General features: G+C 45.3%; 1 protein-coding gene across 6 annotated transcripts in view; it reads left to right on the forward strand.

The window, feature by feature from the left end:
- The window catches only part of LOC147633465 (ceramide kinase-like), a 61,351-nt gene that overhangs the window by 23,412 nt on the left and 21,749 nt on the right, over nucleotides 1-16,190 (forward strand). For 2 of the 6 annotated variants that reach the window (XM_086806541.1, XM_086806543.1), the window contains exon 2: nucleotides 4,351-4,657. The exons of 1 other annotated variant lie outside the window; for it this stretch is intronic. In XM_086806541.1, coding sequence (XP_086662667.1) covers nucleotides 4,351-4,657 — 307 coding nt within the window. Of the gene's footprint in view, nucleotides 1-3,202; nucleotides 3,411-3,503; nucleotides 3,676-4,350; nucleotides 4,658-16,190 lie in introns of those variants that run through there. 3 more of the 6 variants (XM_086806545.1, XM_086806542.1, XM_086806547.1) reach the window with 3 other exon arrangements.

The following is a 16,190-nucleotide window of genomic DNA, read 5'->3' on the forward strand; positions in this document are numbered from 1 at the left end:
ATATACTGACCACACCAAGAAGAACATTCTTGAGCATGGTCAGCATATACATTCTTTGCTTCTGCACTGGTACGGTGAGTACAATCTAGGTACAACAGGTACAATTTGTAGAAGGTACAATTAGGCACATTAGGTATAGCCAGATAGTATTCAGGTTCTGTACTTGCAGTAGATACATTAAATGCTTCACACGTGTGCAGGTACAACCAGCCAAGTACTATGCAGGTATTGTACTTACAACAGGTACATTAAATGCTTCACATGTGTGCAGGTATAATCAGCCAGGTACTATGCAGGTACAAAAGGTATATTAGATGCTCCACACGTGTGCAGGTACAACCAGCCAAGTGCTATTCAGATTTTGCAGCAGGTACAGCAGGTACATCAGGGTGCTGTACTTGCAGATTCAGCACATGGGCAGCAACTACAGGCTGGTTCAGAGCAGGCAGGTACAGTTTTCAGTAGCCTTACAGCACACGTGTACAGGTGGGAGGCAGGTACAGCAGGTACTTCAGCTGTACAGCACACAGGCAGCCTGTTCCATTGAGGCAGGTACAGCAGGTACTTCAGCCGTACAGCACACAGGCAGCCTGTTCCATTGAGGTGGGCAGCAGGCGAGTACAAAAAAATGGAGTAGAATACCAAGTGATGGAGAGAGAAAGAGAGTAGGTGATGGAGAGAAAAATTCAGCCACCACCCACGTGGGGCATAAAATATTAATATTTCATTCAATACCTTTTTTAAAAGGTTATAAAGCCTTAAAACCAATTTAATACTATGGGCACCATCAAAAGAAAATGTCCGGCTCCTTTTTAAAATGTCTGTGAACACATTAGCTTATAAACATTAAAGTTAACCATAGTTTATGGATTTTACCTTTTAAAAGGGCCAAAATGGAAATACTTACCACCTGTTCACACGCCACACCACCGAGTCAGCAAACAGCACTCCACGGTACACTAGGGGCGTCCTCGTCCAGTGTACTGGCACAGTATAAGAGGCAGGCACACGCAAACAAGTCATGCGAAAACAAATTTATGCATGTAGGCATAAATGCATGTGCACATTAATGGACGAAATCTCCCTTTCATGAAACTTGTACAAGAAGTTCTTGTTGGGCACAAAACTGGCGTGACAGAAATATAAATATGTCCTGGTCTTCCTATGGAGTGACAATCCCATAGTTCAGACGCCATCTTGGCCATACGCGGGTGGCACCAACAGGCTCCCGTCCATACAGCACGAAGTAGGTCACACACGGGTGGCACGAAACTGGTTTCCGTCCATGTGACGTAGCACTGGTCACACATGAGTGGCACTAATCTGGCTCTCATCCATGTGACACCAAAAGATTGGCCCTTTCACATGGGACACTGGCCTGGCCCCATGTGAACATGGCACAAATCTGGCCGCTCTATGGAGTGACAGTCCCATAGAAGTGGCTCCAGAAATGGAGATGGACCAAATGGTGACAGTACCCGTGCATCACATTCACTCCATGCATTGCACATGGATTGAATAATCTCTTGAAGGACATTGATGCCCGCCCTTGGGTTGCTCCGTGCATAGCATAGGGTAAAGAGATTGTTAGCTTCATTACGCGGCACCAATTCATTCTATCCGAGTTCAGGAGAAGGTCTCTAAACAAGGACTTGCTCAAATATTCTGGAACCCGCTTCGCCTACAACTTTCTCATGCTGGAGAGGTTGACCAAGGCGCACAATGTTCTCAAGCAGATAGTGGTGAGTGATGAGTGGAACAATTGGCCCACCTCTCACACGGCATAGGGAAGATCATGCTATAGCCAAATCATGGATGACAACTTATGGGGTGAAGTGAAGCATCACCAAGCCTATCATCCACATGCTCCAAATTGTAGATAGCAGAAAGCCATGCATTGGCAAGGTGTACAAAGGTATCGACAAGATGGTGGAGTGCATCAAGGAGCTGGAAGTAGATGAACACAAGCGAGAGCAACTCCCAAAACTATGTCAGGACAGGTGGGATCAATACCATTCAAATATGCATGCGGTTGCATTTGTGCTAGATCCGGAGTTCCAGGGCAATGGGCAAGAGATGGATAGAGAAGTCTTGGAAGGTTGGGATCTTATTCTTGCGAGACTGGTTCTAGATGCTATGGTATGTAGAGCACTTAGAAGCCAACTCTTCTTGTATAGAAGCAAAGCTAGAAAGTTCGGTTCTGTAGATGCGTAGGTGGACATGACACATGTGGGAGGGCCTCTTTGGTGGGAGGATTATGGAGCTACAACTCCAGATCTTCAATGTCTTGCCATCCGCATACTTAGTCAGAATGCAAGTTCCTCTCCTATTGAGCAACTATGGAGTGTCTTTAGCCATGTTGCCTCAAAGAAGAGGAACCGCTTGTTAACAGCTAGAACAAATGATTTGTTGTATGTGGCAGCCAACTTGCGCCTTTTGGCTCAAGTTGCAAGTGGTAATCTTGACAATGAGAGCTTCATATCGATGAAGGGAGAATCGGATTCAGATTCCGATGAGCTTCTAGCTTCACCAGCTCTCGATGCAGCTACGAATGAGAGTTTGGATGATATTATAAGCTCTATTTGATATTCTCCTTTTAGAGTGCCTTAACTATGGACATGGCTAGGTGCTACTTCTTTTAAAAATTGTTCTCTTTGAAGTTTTAATTGTTTGTACATTGTAGATTTGTTGCATTCTTTACTCTATTTGTCTATCTTGTTCGCAAAATAATTAATGTCTCATTCCTATCTAAGCATTGGATCAAGCAACTCCTGAATAAGTACTTGCACCTGATGAGAATCCTCCTGCACAAGTATTGGTTCAGAAATCTCTTGCTGAGAATTCTCTTGATAGACTACATTCCATGAGTTACTTAAGCATACCTTCCCACTAGTGCATATGCTCAGATGGATTGAGAAAAAATTATTTGCAAAATATAAAAAAATTCCACAGATGAAAATGCCATAAATGTAGAGGCTGCATTGTTGAACCTTAAACGTGCACCCACCTATAGTCCCTTGGCTATGCACATGCAGATCAATATCCACCAACTCCATGTTGGGCTTAGACAGTTGATCCTCATGAATACACTCATTTGGAACATACTGAAGGAAATCCATTTTGAGTACCATCTGGACTTAAAAAAACTTGTCCGGTTTGTTTAGCTTACTTAATGATCTTAACTGCTATGATCCTGCTGCAGGTTGAGCTTGGCAGTGATCTCGCCGTTTACGGTCAACCCTATTTGCACTTTGGAACCACCTTCGTGAGCTTCAGCTGAAGACTTGAGATATGAAGGAAAACTTCTTTCCCAACCAAGGAAGCATCTCATCTTGACTGCTCAACGGGCCTACAAGCAACAGCAAGCAACCTTGTCATTAAAAGCATCTATCTATTAAACATAAGCTATGGTACCAAATGTAAAGCCTATCTGTCTAAATTGCAAACAATAACAGAGAAATAGAGAGCAACTTAAGACTTACAGAATTAATATGTACACACAGGCCTAAACTAGTGCTATCACTTCTGAGACGAAGTACTCTATGTACTTGTCTGCCAAAGTGGGCTGAGGCTGAAAACTAAGAATAGTAAAGAATATTCTGTTCAAGCAACAACTCTGCTCCACATTTTGATGCAGGCAAAGGTTCAAGCTCAACCTCGTTGATGGAGAAAAAGGTGCTGGGTTGCCTTCTTATAGGCCCTCTTTGCATAGGTTGTAGGCATGAATGCCTGGGTTAGTCTGCCTGAAGACATGCATTTGGTTCAAAAATATTATGTTTACAAGTACGAAGGCTCAACAAATGATTTGCCAACACCTGTTGCCTTCTCTGCACACATGCAGGCTGCTCAGACATTGTCTGACCTGCCTGCTGCCCAAATGGCCTGCCCACACAGCATGAGGTCGTGGTCTACCTGCATCCATGTGTGAAAAGCGCTTGACTTAGGACACTGGTCCCTACTACAGGCTGCCTGTGAGCTGTATGAGACCAAATTCACGCTCATTGTCTGATTTGAACCATCTGAGAGTGTGCATCACAGTTGTCGATCCTTGACTGTCCTGCCTGTAGATGGCCACCTATGTATATATGTGGATGCCTAAGCGTAATGGGATGTAACCTTAAAGCTGTCAAAAACAAGTAATTACGTCTTACCAATGAGCCTTGCTTGCTTCAGTAAAACTGTCAGAGAGTTGAATGCCTCAATTAGCTCGTGGTTGATGGCTGTTGCTCCTAGAGTGTCCAGGGCCTTATGAAATTGAAGTATACTGTTTCGACATTAGGCCTCATTTTCATAATGTTTTATTCCAAGCATGGTCTACCTTTTTTATATGAAAGTTTGTGGTTGTTGCAGAGAAGAAATCCAGGGCTGTCATCTTGAGAAGTCCACAAAGAAGCTTCTACAGATGGCGGACATGGGTGAGGTTTTGGTTGAGTCATCCCCAATAGAAGATGGGAAGAAGAGGTCACGGCTTGATGCTGGTTTGTGGGAAAGCCAGGCTAAATATGAAAGATATAGGCGTTTCGATGGGGCTGCAAGCATTGTTAGCAGCTGCGAAGATGTCCTACTGGATGCCAACTTTCACGTGGACACTTTGGGCCTAGTCTCTGTGGTTCTATCATCGGATTCTTTGGTTTGGCAAGATCTTGAAAATAAGCTGGTAAAAATATTATTCTTTCATGGCATTATTACCTTTTCAAGTATACATTCAAGTTGAACTCAAGCTTCTATTTTTTATGCTACCAACCGCCCTTTTTTCTAGAGCAACCTGAAGAGTAGGGAAATGGCCTCTGGTAGGCCATTCATGGCTGTCGTGATCTTAGAGAGGTGGCTACAAGATGCTCAGCTATGAGGCGACATGGGAGTTTTGTTGAAGCTCTCTCTCTCTCTCTCTCTCTCTCTCTTTAGGAGGTTGCAGCCAGTGGGATGCTTCTCAGACCTAAGAGAGCCCGATCCCTTTTGAGAGCCATACTTCACCACCCCCAGAGATCCAGACCTTCCACCCATTAGTTATAGATCCAGGACACTCTCTGGAGACATGGACCTCTCTCTCTCTCACGCACGCACACACGTACATTCAAGTGGTTGTTTGAAGCATACATTCAAGTTGAACTCAAGCTTAATTCTATTTTTTATGCTAATTTTTTCTAGAGCAACCTGAATAGTAGGGAAATGGCCTCTGGTAGGCCATTTACGGCTGTCATGATCTTATGGAGGTGGCTACAAGATGCTCAGCTATGAGGTAACATGGGAGTTTTGTTGAAGCTCTCTCTCTCTCTCGTTGCAGCCAGTGGAATGCTTCTCAGACCCGATCCCTTTTGAGAGCCAAACTTCCCCACACTCAGAGATCCGGACCTTCCACTCTCTCTCTCTTTCGCTCTCGCGCGTGCGCACACAGAGTGCCCAGAAGGTTGCAGCCAGCGGGATGCTTCTCAGATCTAAGAGAGCCCAATCCCTCTTGAGAGCCTGACGTCCCTGCCCCTAGAGATCTGGACCTTCCACCCGATTGTTATAGATCCAGAATATTCTCTGGAGACATGGACCACAGGAGGTGGACTTTATCACAGCTCTACACTCTGTCATGGAGTATGGTACTTTTATTGGATGAGGATATCACATGGCTTGTTGGGTTGATGACATTGTACATGTAGGACTTGCATAGTACGTGGGGCCTATTCTTTGGGTAGCTAGATTTCTTCCTTTCATGTTTTGTTTTGTTGGAACTTGGCATGCAATTACCCACAGATCAGCATGTAGTACTATTGGTCTCATAGATCCTTTGGGTCTTTTGTAGACGTAAAAAAATCTTTCTTTCTTTCTTTCTTTCTCTCTCTCGCTCTCCCTCCCTCTCTCTCTCTCTTTCCCCCCCCCCCCCCCCCCCCCCCCCCCCCCGTGAAATGGTGTTTTATATTATATGTAAAATGTACATCAGCCACATGGCTCACACAGAACCTATGGCCCCAAAAAAACCCCCACAAAAGATCCTCTAAAGGATCATGACCATGCAAACCTGTACACTAATAAGAAAGCCTCCTAGCCAAATAAGCATCCTAGATAAAAGCATCAAAGATGAGCCAGCCGAGCCGCCGTAGACCATAACGAAATAACATCTGCATCCAGTAGCTGAGCTGAGAGAAGAGAAGAAAACTGCCAAAGTAGCAAACTGCGGATACGTAGAATGTGCCCATGTATTCCAGACAAGGAATCAAAGATGAACCCATTCCGTGTAGTCTAAATATGCCAAAGTCCTGTCCATCTAAGGAAATGGAATATCACAAGGTGACTGTCCGAAGTAATGACTTGAGGACAAATCCCAAATATCCAATGATGAGCCGAAACAGTAGACCTCTCTACTGCCTCCCAAACGCGAGAGACAAAAGACCAAATCTGACGGGCCACTGGACAACTCATGAACAGATGCATAATTGTTTCAGTGCATGTCGTGCAGAAGAAGCAAGAGGCCAATGTAATTTTATGACGGCTGAGCTGATCCCGTGTAGGTAACCCTCCCACCAACATCCTCCAAATGAAAACCTTACCTTGGTAAGGAAGTTTAGACTGCCAACCACACATAAGAGTTTTCTGCCACCATGATTTAGACTTGTGCAATCCCCACACCTTATTGGCCTTGGCTGAAACCCAATCTTTCTCTGATACGAGCTTATGATAGACATGGTTAGCTGAAAGTGATATCAAGTCACCAGGTTTACATAGTGCCCAATCAAGCCAAGGCTGATCTGCAGATGGCCGAGGCAATGGAGTAAAAGGCTCAACTGCATGCATGATGTCAACCCATAGTGGTTGAAATGTCCGAGGAACCCTAAAGTGCTGCCGAATACGACGAAACGAATATGGTCTGTCATGACCAGGTATCACAGCATCTCGGATTCTAACCAAGCCTAACCTGACCATGCGGTTGAGTCGTATGCGTGAAGCATCTCTTTCTGGCCAAACAATGACACGCGACTCCACAAATGTTTCGAACTGCAAAGAGTTCAAAAGTAGTCTTTCATGACCAGGATCCCACCGAGCCAATAATAGAACTTCATGCCAAGAAAGGAGAATATGCGATAAAATGTGAGATGAGCGAATACGGACAAGATGAGCCACATTCACAATGTCCCACCATGAAGCCTGCACACGTGTCCGTCCATGTGACAATCCCTCCAACTCAATCAAGTCACAAGCCATGAATACCCAAGGCTGCTCCTGCAAACACATATCCTGAAAAAGCGCCCACCTACGCGCCACCATATGCAAGCGGACCCTCTCTCTCTCTCTCTCACACACACACACACACACACACACACACAACCACCTAGCCACTTGTTGCCCCACCCTTTTTTTATTAATGTTGGACAAGACGGAGCAGGGAGCCAGATGATGAGTGGGATACACACCTTTCCCTTTCTCTCGGGGAGTGCACACTATGAAACACCCTCAAAATCAGTTGTCCATTATGTGATTGTCTGCCCAACTACAAGTCACACATAAGCACATCCGTGAAGCAATCCAAGTATTTGTAAATAATCGCATACACATAAATAATTATAAGAGAACATAGATGGTAGCACACTTCCATCAGCCATAGGCTACAAACAATATACAACGGTAAGCCACCCCGTATAATTCAATAATCCAATTCTCTCTATTATCCAATGCAGTGGAGTATGTCCTGGATCTGCAACTGATAGGCCGTAGGCCTGAATCCCTGGACACGGGGGTGTCTAGCTCTTAGGAGGGATTGTGCTCTCAGTAGTGACGCCATGGGTGCGTGGGGCCAAAGGATCCCACGAGTGGGTGGGGTGTAGTTTTTAACTTGTATGATCCCTCAGACCTGTAAAGCTTGGATGGCACTCTTTGGCGTGGGTGAATGCAATCTGCAGAAGTCAGTAACAGATGTCTGAGAGGCATCTCGCTGGCTGTGACTCCCCTAGGTGCCATTTGAACATGGTCGCGTAGCAGTGGCCAAGCTCCAGTAGGTATAGCCCCCGACATCTCTGGTCAGCATAATGCGTAACCCATGAGAGAGGGCCGAATCCATCTCGGAAGAGCATGAAATCTCCCCCGAATCTGATAGTAAGATGGGCATCTGAACATGTAATGCTGCTTCGTCTCGACCTCGCTTGTTGTGCATACCCTGCCACCTCCCGAGGGGTACGATCTGCACTTCCGGACTCAACCCGTAGACGGTGGGATGATACCCGAAGATGGCTAATTGTGGCATGTGAGATATGCCTCTGAAGATAGCCAAGGCTCACAATAAATCCATCCTTTGAAACTCGTAAAAAATGTTATCTGTAAAACTAGAGTTTTGTAGTGAGCTCTAGTGGAACACCCTTGTGCAGCTCGTGTGCAGCCCTGACAGATCAAGGCGGATAAGGCTGTTGTGGTCAAGATCAAGATATGGTAAATCAAGGCTATACTTGAAGGGAGGGAGGCGGTCCATCTGAAGGCCATGTCTGTCAAATTAGCTAACCACCTGTGAATAGCAAGACCTGCTCTACCCCTCTCGGGTAAGCTACATGAAGGACTCAAGAGCCGATCTGCAACAACTGTATATACATGTATCTAAGTGATGGTTTGAAAGAGTGCATCTATGACGAGAGAATGCTCCAAACTCAGCTACGATGATCTCATGCGGCATTGATGGCTTACTCTGGATCATATGTGAGAGTATCATCACCTGCAGTCTCTCTGTACTCCGCCAATCATCCACTCCCAAGATCTGGTCCCCAAAAAGGGGCACCGTACATCGCTGCTGGGCGCACCAAAGTGTCAAACAGCCAACAATTAGCATGAGGCTTCTAGAAGTGGACCTGGAAACATTGTCTCTCCAGGCATGCTAGGGATGTGTATCCTCTTGCAAGGCATGCGTTGGCAGCTGCCAGCTGGTGGTATTATGGAGAAGGTCAGGCCTGTGAAGACCACTCCGAGGTAGACATAAGATGAGATGATCTCCATCCAGATTCCTCTATAGACAAAGGACCGGCCAGCCTGCACTCTTGGTTTTGCCGAGGTTGATGGTGAGGCCTCTTTACTATTTAGTCACAAAATCTCTTCACTGTCTCTGTAGCCCCTCTGCAGAATTGGAAATCAGGACTGCATACAGCAAGGCGGGCACCACTGTCTGAGCCAACCATGAGCCTACCCACTCCGGGTGGAGTGCATATGTTGGGTTCAGTACTATTACAATTTGTAGTAGTCCAAGAGTTTATTGGAATTGGAAGTGCATAGTAAGGTGTGGTGTAACATGCGGAAGCTTACAAACAAGAATTATACTCTGATCAACGGCCCTATGGTGTCATACCGAGTATAATTTTGGTTAGCCATGTGTCACTTTTTTGGATTTGATATTACTCCACACATTTTTTATGGTTGGAGTGAAAAACCTTATATATGTATGGACATATGGTTATTTAATGAAGCCCAATTTGATAAGGAAAGCTATTGTTGGCTCCTTCGGCTAATTTTTGCAACACGAATACCCATGTAAGAAGAGGGAGCCTTTCACATTGGGGGGGGAGGAGTCTTGTGCTTTCATGTTGACGGAAAACACTGCTCCTGCTATTCAGTCCTGAATTAACCCCACACTAGGCCCTTCTCTTGGCTGCTCAAGTGCTCTAGAAGGTAGCCAACTGACTCTGAATATCTGTGGAAAGGGAGACGACCTATTTCTAGGCCAAATTCTCCTGGTTGGCAACTTGGCTGTATCATTCAGGGCGTGAATTGGTCGGCCTGCAATCAGCCCATGATGTCACTTTATAGTTGAGGTTCTTCTTTCACACACCATGATTGCCTTGTCCACTGTCCATCTAAATCCAATGTCTGCTCAGAACCATCCATCACATGTTTGGCCTGTATGGCCACACTGCTATTGCCTGCATGACCTGCTTCTGCCCTTCCAAATGTGCTGCAAACCTGACTGGCCTGCTGATCCATTCTACCTGCTGCCCAAAGCTGGCTCCCAGCGGTGTCGTTGTCCAGCGCCCATGTCGTGTTGTCACAATTTGGAACTATATTGAAGAAAATAATCAGCACCATGCCTCCATCTGCATAGATGCATGATTTTTTAGGTGTCCCTTCATAAAAGACCTAAGGCTTCACCTCTTGTAAGCCAAGCTATCCTGCCCTAATGGCTCCCCTTGGGAACATTTCCAAGGAAATACTCCACATCATGCCTTTGTTTAGCTTTTATGGCTGCCAGTTGAAATTATCCATGATAGAGATCCTAAGTTACTTAACAAAGGTGGGTTTCTAGTTTGAGTCTGCCATTGCGCAGTTAGGACAAGCTTTTGAACTCTGAGCTTGCTGATGATGATACTCCTATGTTCCTCTAGGCCTCACACATATGTTTATGTTCCTTTCAGATTGCGTTGGAGGAGTTTTGCCTGGCTGCAGGGGATTGGCATAAATCTGTTGGTTTTTGGATTAGTGACTCGTAAAGAGTCAATTGGGGTGTATAGCTTAGGCTTACTTGGATTGACAGAGGCTATACTGCCAGATATTCAGGGTGTCAAGTTGGGGCTGATATATCGCCTACACAATGGTTTGCACATAAGAGCGTAAGGAAGAAACTTCTTCATTGGAGTTCTAGGAGATTGGATCTAGCCTCCAGAGCCTTGGTGGTTAACCAAGTACTGCAGGCCTCAGCTTGGTTCATTGCCTCATGTTGGTGCTTCTCTCTGGATGCGTTGGCCAGCTGCAAAGATTAGTCCGCAAAGCCATTATAGGTGTTAGCCTTCCTTGATCAGGATGAGGAGGGAGACTGTGTTTTTAATTCTATCTAGCCAAGATGGAGATTACTGAGATGTGACACATAGGAAATTATTCCAAAGATTGACCTTCATCCAATGAGAGTAGTTAGTCGCTCAAGGAAGCACTTGCATATTGATCCTCCCCCTGATATTGTGATCGACGAGGCTTGGTGCTTATGGTTCTATGGTTGATGTCCTACCGGATATCTTCATTGGGATTCTGGTGTGTGGGAGTAGCCAATCCAATGAAGAGTCCGCCTTTTTCCAGCTACACTGTCGGTAGTGCTTAGATAGATTAAGAGGATTTCTACACTCAGGCCGCATTGAGAGATTTATGACATTACCCCATTGATTCAAAAGAGACTTTGGCACTCATACAGAAGAACTTCTTTTGGTTATTCTTACATGGTGGCCATTGTTGGAGGCTATCTCTCCTGCATGGAGCCTTTTCCTGACATAATTATAATGCACCTCTATGTGTTGTGTCCGCACATGAAAAACTAGAGTCCGCGCGACTGTTAATGCACTCTAACTGCCAGTGAAAATGGTGGTAGAAGATGACTGCCTAATACCAAGATCTGCCAATAGACAACGGAGCCATACACACTTCACAGTAGCTGTGAATGTTGCCCTGTACTCAGCCTCACAACTAGAAGTGGCCACTGTCGCGAGTGCTTCTTGATGAGCCATGAAATGCATGAACTTCCAAGAAGGAAACATTTACCATTGGTTGACACCTTAGTGTCATAACATCCTACCCAGTCACTATCAGTGTAGGCAGTCAAGCATAAAGAAGACGCATTGCTATAAAACAATGCAAAGTCCATAGTGCCTTGAATGTGATGAAAGACACGCTTCACTGCTTGCCATTGCCGAGTGCCAGGGCAATGCATGAATCTGCTTAACTGTGACATTGCGTACTAAATATCAAGACGGATAGTGCATAGATATATAAGGCATCCAACAGCTTGCTGAATAATCTAGATACCCAAATAATAATGCAAAAGCTCCATGTCTGTAACATCAAATGCATGCTGTAATTCAACGATGAAAGCTGAAATTTGCCCCTCATCAGGGCCAGTCACAAGCAAATCAACCCAATCATCATCCTGCAATGCATCAAAAGGAGAAAGTGGCTCCTCATTTAATGTGGAAGCAACAAGGGCTATATCAACAAAATGAGATGCATGTCGAGAGGTAGTGCGTGTCCGACGTGACATAAGTGTAGTCAGCTTGTTATCAGCGGGGAACTCTGCGAGTCATGAATGACTACATCGTCTTCAATTAATGCATCACCCATGGCATCGTGATCAAAGTGTGGCTGATTTGGAGCAATATGGGAAAGTTGGGTTGTTGAATTGGTTGATTGTCAGCACTCAACGGAAGATTGATTTGAAGCCAAAGGAGGCTCAATGGATTCAGCACTCGTACCAAATAATGGCATGAAGATGTAAGCACCATGTACATGTGCTATGGTACAATTTTCAACAGCAATGCATAAGCTAATATATCAACAAAGGAACCTTAGTCAATGGTCAAGCCGACAAGGTGATAATCAGCAATGGAAATGGGCTGATATAACAAATCTGTCAAGTGGGGGCTGCAATGCATACATCTGGCCATTACTATGAGAGTATAAGGCAACCTCTCAGTAACACCTGCGCGGTGGTGTGTATGGCAAAATAAAAGAGAGGTGTAATCCCACACATATTGATGAAAAGAAATCCTGAATTATGCATAGTGACAAGGCAACCAAGCTGAAGACAATGTAACATTCTGACACCATTAGTATCGGTGTAAATGAGCTGCAAAGGGGAGGCAACTTGAACAAGAAGCTAGGAAAGAAAGTAATACATCTTAGCAAGTAACATCACTGCATAAAGGTATGTCTCCAAGACATAGCACAATTAAGAGGTCAAATGCACAAGTGGCCAAGGACATCACCAATAGCAATACACGACATGTGTTCTCTCTCAAACAGCCATAGAGAAGACTCAGGTGACAAGTACTATAAAACATTGGCATCACAGCCTTGGTTTCAGAGCCAATAGCTCCATGCCATTATTCTCTGAAGCGGCGAAGCACGTGGTACAGTGGTGTCATTACTTTACGCCGCCGTCATACATCCTGGGTAAGCTCTGGCACTTCTCACAGATCGAGGGTTTCTACCTCCTCATGTACATTGTTGGTGTCATTAGTTGTCCCCGCCGTACATCTTGGGTACGCTCTCGCATTTCACACTTTACACAGTTTTAGGGTTTCTGCCTCTTTGTACATTGGTGTCATTTATTTATGTTGTACATTCTGGGAATTCCCTCACACTACACTCAGCTCAAGTAAGAAGCTTTCGGCATTGGACTTCTATGTTCGCCAATTTGTGCTGGTTTTGTTGTTGCCGTTGTTGTTTTAGTACCGGCTTTCAACTTTCGGCATTGGACTTTTGAGGTTGTCGGTTTTGCCCGGTCAGCCACTCAACGTTCGGCTATCAGCTTTCGGCATCGAACTTCTGCTTTTGTCGATTTTGCCTGTCACCCATTCAGCCTTCGGCTTTCAGCTTTCGGTCTTTCGGCTTTGCCCGTTCAGCCACTCAATGTTTGGCTTTCCGCATTCGGCATTCGGCTTCAACATTCAAACATTCAGCTTTTGCATTTATCAGTAAGCTTTCATCCTTCAGCTTTCCGCATTTAGCAGTTTGTCGTGTTTACTTTCTTGGCCGGGTTTGCCCAAGGGTGGTCGACAGTCCAGAGCGCTCAGCTTTCTGCATTCAGCAGTCGGCTTTTCGCATTCGGCACTCTATGTTCGGCATTCGGCATTCGGCATTCCGCCTACAGCCTTCGGTGCTTAGCATTTGGGTTTAGGGAACTTTGCACAAGACACGCACTGAGCGGGGAACAGGCCCCACCCCCTTTATTCAAGAACAATCAATAGGCTCGCAAGCCAGGATCAATAAATCAATGAATACAAAAAGCAAACAAATATGCCGATGTAGAAACCCAAGTCGGAATGGATGTCGATGTCGAGGCACGAGATCCTAATGATGAGCACACCACAGGGATGACCCACAAGATCTCTCACCGGGCTAGTACCAGATCCAAATCCAAGTCCAAATCCCAATCTTGTACACGAGGTACACAGGTTGTATGTGTAGATGACAAAGTATATGATAATCAATTGTAGTCTTGTTGTCCAAACTGAAGAAGAAACAGCCCACACAAGACCATATAGAAGTGTATGAATTGTATCAATCCCATGGGCAACACAGTTAGTGCCCAAAATAGCAGGTGGCGGTGCTAAGCGGTGGTAGCTCCAATCAGTAGCAGTGGTGCATAGATGGTGGTGGCGGTAGCACACAGGCGCCGGTGGCGACGGTCAGCAGGCAATGCAAGTGTACAGCAGGCAGCATGGCAGTGGCTGCGCTGAAAAGCAGAGCTGGCTGGCGCAAGTAGTATAGGTGGCGGCTGTGTCAGGTGGGCAGTGATTATGTTGGTAGCAACAGGCGGTTCAGGCGGCACAGGTAGCAATGTCAACTGGTGCAGGCGGCGCAACCAGTCACTCGTGGCGCACAACAGAGACCAGGTGGTGCTGGCGGTAGATGGTGTTGGTGTTGGAGACAGTAGGCAGCAGTGCTGGCAATAGGCGGCGGTGGTTGGTAGTGTACAATGCAGTTCCACTGACGGCGCACAGGCAGTCATACAGCCCAATCAATTGGGAGCGGCGGCAAACAACGCTGGGTAGAGCAGGTGGTGGCAACCCTGGCAGGTGGCAACATGCAGACAAGAGGTGTCGATGGAGGTAGCTCTGTCCGGCGGCAGGTGGTAGTAGTGCTGTCCAAAAGGTGGCAGGTACGGCACACAGAAGTAGGCACTATGGACAATAGCAATGAGGTGATAATGATGTACTTCACACCTTGTCCATGGTGATTCAAGAGAGGTTCATGCTTCTTTTATACGTGAGGAGGGGATCCTGCTTTTTGCCAGAAAGCTATCCATGCTTTTAGTCTTTTTCACTTTGCTTTCCTCCTTTTGATTTTTAATAATAAAATATTACTCAAATAAGGGCAACTTTTATTAAAGTTCTTGTTCTGGCTTTTAGGGCCTTGCTTTTTGGCCTTAGAGTTGCTTTTTGAAAAAGTAGCTTTTACTTTTTGGTCCAATTCAATCTCTTCTTGCGAGTGGTGCTCTTGGCTTGCGATCAAGTCAGTTTGACTTTTTGCTTTTCGATGCTTTTTGACTAAAATTGGCGCTTTTTCATAAGCAAACCATATGGTCTCTGTACCCATGCCTTCTTCTACCTATCCAATGTCCGGGCAAGGGTTCCATTATGTGAATGGAGCTAGAGAGACCAAATAGTTTCATTTCTTCCCTCTTACATTGCAGTTGTCATCAACTGTGGAATACAAGTGTTCCAAGCATACCCATGTGTTCCGCTCCATCTGGTGAGCTTGTGCATCTGGTCTTTTCCCGTATTTAAATCCAAGCATTGTCATCTGGGCCATCTAGTCACATTGACCACCCGACTATGAAATCCAACACAGTCATCTGGGCTATCTGGTCGCATTGACCACCCGACTATGAAATCCAACACAGTCATCTAGGCTATCTGGTCGCATTGACCGCTTGACTGTTCATCAATAGTCATTTGGGCTATTTGGTTGCACTGACCGCTCGACTATGAAATCCAAGGTATGTGGCACAAAGGACGTCCAATGGGTCATCTGGCATCGTTGCCACACCCAAATACAAATCTTGCTCCTTGGGTTATCTGGCATCGTTGCCACCCAAACTAGAGCATGTCCAAATAACCATTACATAAGAAAAATAAGGATCAATTACATTTCAATATCTATACAATGAAGAGGGCTAGAGGTACAATCCCTCCCTCTTGAATCTATCTTGTTCGCAAGACTTCTATGTTTGTACTTCAAATACATCTGGACTAACCACTCCCTCATAAGCTCGAAGTATCTTTGGATTGTCCTTGAAGTACTCCTCTGGTATCCATTTCTCGCCCAATGGCGAATAATTCTTAAATTTCAAGAGGAACTTTTTGACCATTGTCTTTCCTCTCTCTCATAGAATAGAATACAATGTAACAGAAGGGCCACTGTAACACAGAAACCTTATCAATCATGAAATATTGATTAAACACATAAGTATGCCAAATCAAAAAAAGAGAGAACTGCTCTGCACAGTACACCACACTAGGGGTGAGAGGATGAGCTGACCCTCCCCCCCCCCCCCCGCCCCGCTTTTATGGTTAGATTACCAAAAAGGAGTCTGGTTCAAATACAACTTTGTGGGTGCCCAGGGATTCTCCACTAGCTAGCACCTGTTTCTTCTAGTACAATATGAAAACAAGACAAAGCATATGCTGAATTTGATTCAATCCTCAGCACAAGACGGCACAAAGCACATGTAGGACAACCATGGACAGCCC

The sequence above is a fragment of the Cibotium barometz genome, chromosome 12 (assembly GCF_041138505.1).
Source record: "Cibotium barometz isolate CiBa-2024 chromosome 12, ASM4113850v1, whole genome shotgun sequence".
NCBI lineage: Eukaryota > Viridiplantae > Streptophyta > Polypodiopsida > Cyatheales > Cibotiaceae > Cibotium > Cibotium barometz.